Source organism: Sinocyclocheilus rhinocerous, unplaced genomic scaffold, assembly GCF_001515625.1.
Source record: "Sinocyclocheilus rhinocerous isolate Xijiao unplaced genomic scaffold, SAMN03320098_v1.1 scaffold137, whole genome shotgun sequence".
Classification (NCBI taxonomy): domain Eukaryota; kingdom Metazoa; phylum Chordata; class Actinopteri; order Cypriniformes; family Cyprinidae; genus Sinocyclocheilus; species Sinocyclocheilus rhinocerous.
The window spans coordinates 250,808-257,510 of NW_015633537.1; the positions used below are offsets into that span (position 1 = coordinate 250,808).

At 35.2% G+C, this 6,703-nt stretch overlaps 1 protein-coding gene across 1 annotated transcript; it reads right to left on the reverse strand.

The window, feature by feature from the left end:
* Positions 1 to 1,807: 1,807 nt before the first annotated feature.
* LOC107744291 (cytochrome c oxidase subunit 6B1-like) lies at positions 1,808 to 5,883 on the reverse strand. The gene is made up of 4 exons (XM_016557849.1): positions 5,804 to 5,883; positions 5,212 to 5,338; positions 4,595 to 4,695; positions 1,808 to 2,015 (listed from the first exon to the last, which is right to left on the reverse strand). The coding sequence occupies exons 2-4, from the start codon at positions 5,315 to 5,317 to the stop codon at positions 1,962 to 1,964; spliced, it is 261 nt and encodes an 86-aa protein (XP_016413335.1). The 5' UTR covers positions 5,318 to 5,338; positions 5,804 to 5,883; the 3' UTR covers positions 1,808 to 1,961.
* Positions 5,884 to 6,703: the final 820 nt, after the last annotated feature.

A 6,703-nucleotide genomic window follows, 5' to 3' on the forward strand; every position in this document is an offset into this window, starting at 1 on the left:
ACGGATCACTGGACTAGTTGTCTGTGTTTTTCGGACAGACGAACAGGAACTTGCTAAAGGAAACACATTTTGAGAACTGAGATCAGCGATTGATAGCACCCTGTCAACTGTTTTTTTTTCTTCTTTTTGTATAAAATAACTGAACCTTTTAAGACAAATTCTCTAGAAGCCTAACATTTTAATCACTTGTTTAAAAACAGACACTTGTGTTGCAAAGGGTATCCATTTCCCATTATCCTACAGGATCACAGACTGTCAAGCTTCAGTTATGTACTAAATTGGTCACCAAGAAAAGTTTAACACGGTAAGACTTGTACAAATGAAAATATGTGGATTGCATATTTTAAATGTGCATTTAAGTTAGTAACAGACCATTATAATGATGTATGTAATAAATCATACATCTAAAGTGAAGCAATTTGAAACATTTGAGCTTGTTTAAATGAAAACCCAGTATCAAACAAAAAGGGCAGAAAAGTTACCCATCATACACATGCACACACACATATGATGCTCTCTTCCAGCCTATGACTAGATTTACAGTATGCTCTCACTTCAAGTAACTTTCGGAATTGTTAAACACAAATTTGACATCATGCCACTTCCTACAAAAATGTAATTCTATGAATTAGAACTCGCTTCTGCAAAAAAAAATGTTGTTGAAAAATGATATTCTGGACAGATATCTGCTGCTTTTCCCCATGTTTTTGTTTGGCATTGCAGTGATAAATGTTAAGCCTGGTAACATGTTAGTGTGCCCAAGACAACTATACCTAAAGGTATAATTCACCCAAAAATGAAAATGCTGTCATCATTTACTCAGCCTCAAGTAATTCCAAACCTGTATTAATTTCTTTCTTCTGTTGAACACAAAAGTAGATATTTGGTTAACAAACAGTTGCAGGTGGCCATTAACTTTCGTAGTATATTTTCTCTCTCCATACTTTCAAAGCAATTGTTTGGTTACCTACATTCTTCAAAATATTGTCTTTTGCGTTCAACAGAACAAAGAGATCCATACAGGTTTGGAACAGCTTTGGTGAGTAAATGAAGATAAAAAAAAAAATCATTTATGGGTGGACTATCCCTTTAACTGTTGACTTCTTGATCCCTACACTTCCACTTGGCACTGCAGAGCATCCTCTGAATAACCTAATCTAACCAGCTAACCTCTGACCTTTTGCCCTCATGCTTTGCATCATATATTAGAAATATACAGAAAGAGAGAAATTTCCAGGGACTGCAATTAGTATAGTTACTGCAATTGCCACATTTGAACTGTTTTAGTAATGGTTGCCATTACAATGAGGGACTAATTTATGCTACTTTATCGCCATCTGCTGTTTTATATGCACAATGGTCAATAAAAGGTTAACTTCCAAGAAACAGGATTAAACAGAGCTGTACAATAAAATAATGCTGGCTAACGACTTACAGAGCCTCCTAATTCCTTAATCACTGATTTTATGTAAACTCATCCTGTCTGTTCAAACTGAATTAAACTCAGTGTCATCGCTTCAGCTCTATATGGCTAAATCCAGTATCTTTAGACTCGTGTTAATTAAATAGGGCATGTACAATGAACAGTATTTACCTCAGTCTTTGAAACTGATTTTTTTTTTTTTTAAACCTCAATAATATAGCAAATATTATTCAAATCAACACCTCAAAAAGCCACTAAATGACTCCATTTTCAACAGGTCAGACTTGGTATAATGGTATAATGGATTTAGAAAGACTCTGTACAAACTCTAGTTTGTTTGCATATGATCTCATCACCATTAGTAAAACAAATACAAAACCATTATTAGTTGAAATTGTGCGTTTTTATTTTGTAAGCTGCAACTGTAGGATGTACTCTAGCAGGCAAACCAATAAATAAGACATCAAATTGGGATAACATATTATGAGGTACTCCACAAAAGGGTGGGAGCTCATGAATTGAAAGTATCAGCGACCATTTAGACCTTTCCGGGGAAGCTTCCATCCTCAATCTGTCCGTCCCATTTCTCCACCTGAAGGAAGGAAAGAAGACAGACAAGAACACATTGAATATCAAACAACTTCCAGCAGACCTTCACATCTCATCAGCTTTCATAATGATTGGTTGTCTCTTGTTGAAGGGAAACAGCAATTATTATAGAAGTTTGACAGAAGATTGACAAACTTTTCAACCTCTCTAAAGTTACATTTCAGGATTTAGCCATCTCAGAAAATAAATTTTAGCTTCTTTTTTTGAACTAAGTTGCTTAGCCATAAGTTCTGAATAGGGATCATGACATCATGATGATCAGTAACGGAGAACCCTGCTGGCAAAATTGTCTGATACTAGATATAAAGAAGAGTCTGTGTGGTTTTTAACCAATTTATTTTGGTTTGATTGCAAATACTGAAAAGTTCAGTGATATTTAAGTTCAGAAAGGCGATACTTCTGATGAACCCTACTTTGGGAACATGTTGGGTGTGTCAATAATGAAGAACTTTGTGTTGGTATGACTTGACCATCCTCAAATCTTTCTCAACATTTTGGTGACTCATTAATTTCCAGCATTAATCCATTTTTGGCAGTGAATAATAGTGAAATACCAAAACTGCAACTGAATTAACCAAGGACAGGTTTCCAATAACACTGATATTAGCAAGCATGGCCAACAACTTACAAGAGTCTGGACATTGCTTGTCTTGTTAATTGTTGAGAAAAAAAATTATATCCACATACTCGGGTGAAAGTTGGCTCCTCAGTCTGATAACAATAAGAATGTGTGCCAACACAGACGTTCCAGAGACACAAAGATAACAGTGTGCAAAGCAAAGTTCCTTACAGCACTTTGTTTTCAGTTCTTAAACCACTCTCCCTCGAGGAAACTTAAAGGAAGCATAGCCCATGTCTCAAGATCATTTGGCTATCAGATAAGCTCTCTTCTCGGCTCACTCGGGGTACAGCTGCGCTTAGCTTCAGTCGTGAATGCAGTGATGGACGGCTGTCTTTCCTCAGTCGAGCGGTGTTTGGATTTCTTGTGATTTCTCATTGTGTTAGTGATATTATGATAACTCCGGTTCACTGATTCATTTGATCAAAAGTAATTCCATTTTGTAAGATCATTTTGATCAAAGTAATTCCAAACTTCGCAAGGCAGACAACATTTTGTGATCAAATACAATCAACTTAACATGCTCCACACCCCTATTTTGTATATCTCAGAGATTTATTCCAAAAAAGCATCTAAGGCTACATTCACAGAATTTAGGTTTGCACTGATTTCCTTTTTATTTTTATTTTTGGCTGTTTACATTACTTTTTTAATACGGCAGGGTTTCCCATATATTGATTTATTTGTGGCGGCCTGCCACAATATCAACACTGACCGCCACAAACAGATTTTCCAAAAGGTTTTGACTTCGTTGAATAATCATGAGCACTGCACGTTTCAAAATCAAAACGCTGCACGTGTGTTTTTATACAAATGTTTCGTTTTTGAGGGGAACCGAAGCTATTTCTGCAGCTCCTAAAGCGCCTCCTGCTGGCAGAGAATTAATTTGCCCTTTTTGAATGAGCCCATCTGCTGTTTTATATTTACATTATATACAGAAATATTTCCCCCACTCATAGAGTGTAAGTCTGTGGGAAACACTGTACGGTCAATATCAGATAAAAGTGTGAATGCGTCACACTCCTGAAATGACCCACATGTGCAAAAAACACCACCGATTGCACACAGCTCCCGGTCATACAAAAGTAAACATGGAGGCCACTGAAATCAGCATTTTACGTATTTGAACGGTGTATGTGCTGCAGAAACCAGCAAAGATGAGAAGAAAGAAAAAGTTGTTCTCGTATAGTTTTCCTTCAAGTTTTGCTTTTATAAAGCAAGTTCTAACCTCACTGTCCCTCCACGGACTACCGTCACGGGCTTTCATAATGACCGAGTGACCAAATAACTACAGGTCTGTAAAAACTTTAGAGTCACTCACAGCAGCACAGAATTGTGACAAATCGATATAGTGTGATGTTGCACTGCAAAACATCAGGCCTGTATCTGATTTAGGACCACATAATAAAAGTGGCCCAAATCAGAATTTAAAAGATCAGATTTCGTGTGGTTTGTGCTGGTCACACTGTTATGGGAAAAATTTTTTTGACAGATTTTGACCACCCTGACCTGTTTTTTTTAATAAGCTTGTCCATTTTCACTGAATTTCAAATGCATATATCTGCTAAAAATTTGTGTCAGCATTTTGTACTCAAGAATATTTATGGCCTCATAGATAAAAACATACAGACTGAAAGCCACACTTATTACTTTTTTCTTGATGTATATAAAACTTAGCTTTATAAAACTGAACTTGATTGGACTGTGAAAAGTCTGAGTTGAAAAGGAGAAAGGATCAGACAAGACAGCTGGACATGCGGTCTTTGCATTTATGATGTGATGAAAAGCCACTTGAGAAGTGCAAGTCATTTTAATGAAGCATGTGCTGATGAAATAACACAAGGAATGTCTATTAGGTAACTAGGGTAAATCTTGATTTTCATGTTTACTCAAAGGTTCTATTACTTAGGTTTTCAGAGACGTTTCTGGTAGAACAGACTCACCCAGCTCATTGGACACAGGCTCTTGTAGACTCTCTGATACCATTCGCAGGGAGAACTGTCCTGCCCTTTGCTTGACAAAGCCTTATTACACCTGTGGAAGTCTGAAAGGAAAAAAAACTGCAGTAAGTAATCCACACTGAAATCAGCCAGGAATAGTGTACAGTCCACAACCCCAGACTTCTATGTGTTATTCAATTCATAATGCATTTTGATCAAGTCAAGTAACGACTGATAAAGGTCAAATAATCAATAGATCAATTATAGCTCATAACTTCAGGGGTTTGTTGCACCGGACTAACACAAGCAAAGACACCGAACTAGATATTTATTAACAACCCTGCTTTACCACCCATGTGACCTTCAAGAAAACAAGTCCTGGTTGCTCTAAAAGATCTATCCGTGAGATTAGTATACTATTAATAACCATGGTTGACATGTACCTGGCGAAAGTCTCATTAAAATTTTTCACAAAATCATTATAATTTTGTACAAGCCTGTATGTGAAACACACTTGTCATTTCATAAATAATACAAAGCACTTGAACCACAATATGTTTTTATTAATGCAATAATTTTGATTACAAATATGGGCCAAATAATCATTTTTCTGTACTTACCGAGGTAATTCTGGAAACAGTTTCTTGTCTGGTTAGTGTTTGGAAAACGGGCATCGAATGGAGCCGTTCTGTAATTCTTGATCTTGTCCTCAATAACATCAGCCATCTTCAGTCAAAGGTAATGGGTCTGTGTGATATACAGTAAACATTCACAGATAAACAACATTATTAAAATACTTAAAGCACATAATTGGACTTAAGCTGCTCAAATGTCGTAATTTAACAGTGTAATATATCAGACGACTGCGAGTGACATTCACAGTCTGAACAGACGCCAGTCACGGTCTCGTTATACGACGCCTGTAGTGGGGTTAAACTTGCTTGATATATTTTAAACGAGTTCTTTAAACTTTCAACGAGGTAAATATAAATTGAAGTGAACTTGTAAACGCGTAAAATAAGTTTATTATACGTTCAAAACAGCAGACATATTCGCGTAAGTAACATAACCTTGATATAACCGGTTAAAGTAGCCTGTTTGCTAGCTCGTGAATTCTGCTAGAGTAAAGCTAAAGCATTTCAATAAACCTTGCACGAGACTATGCAATCTCACAACAATTTAAATTAAACAAATGTAAACATTGAGGCCTACCGCTGGCTGTGCCCTTAGCGTAACGTCCTCTCGAAAGACTTTATGAGCGCACTGAATTATGGGAAGTCAAACTGTGTAGGAGGGGCATGAGGCGGAGTAAAGGCGGGGCTTACGAGACTAAAATAGTACGGGTATATTTATTATTTACACACTTCATGAATAGCATTCATGTACGTTCCTCCAGTATTTATTCTAATCATCAGATGTAATATGATGGAAATAAAATAATAATATAATAGTCATATAAAACAATAATGTAAAATAATAAATCATATAATAAAAAGCAATGATAAAATAAAAAATGTGTCATTAATATTAATAAAACAATAATTGCAATATACAATCTAAAATAAAATACAATAAAAAAGAATCGTTCAGAAAGAAATTTATGAACAAATGAAAATGGAACGGAATATTAAATTTTTTTATTTTTTTTTAAAAACAACAACTAATATTGACATTTACCAATAAAAAGCAGGCTAAACACTGAGAAGCACAATATAGCACGATAAGAAATAGTGTCATCGTAAATCATAAAGTGGAAAAAGCCTGCAGAATAATACCATGGTATATTCAGAACCCATCTCTCTGAAGAATATGTTTCTTTTATTACTGAATCCACTGTCTAAAGCAGAGTATTAATTTATTCCTGTATATTTTTATTTATTGTGTGCTTTATTTAATTTATTTGTGTTTTAGTGTTTATTTATTTTTAATGTGTGCAATGAAGCAGCAAAATTGCTAAATTCTTTTGACATATTCTTATATTTTTATTGCCGGTTTAGCCACAGCAAATAAATAAATAAACTAATAAATAAATAAATAAGTAAATTATTTTTTTATTTCATTTTTTAAAATAAATCAATATAGAGCACTTTTGGAAATCTGTGGCTCAGCACC

Coding starts and splice junctions, on each gene's coding strand:
- LOC107744291 (XM_016557849.1), bottom strand. CDS start 5,317: ATGGCTGATGTTATTGAGGACAAGATCAAGAATTACAGAACGGCTCCA. Junction 4,696..5,211: donor CTGTTTCCAGAATTACCTCG/GTAAGTACAGAA, acceptor TTTTCCTTTCAG/ACTTCCACAGGTGTAATAAG. Junction 2,016..4,594: donor GCCTGTGTCCAATGAGCTGG/GTGAGTCTGTTC, acceptor TCCTTCCTTCAG/GTGGAGAAATGGGACGGACA.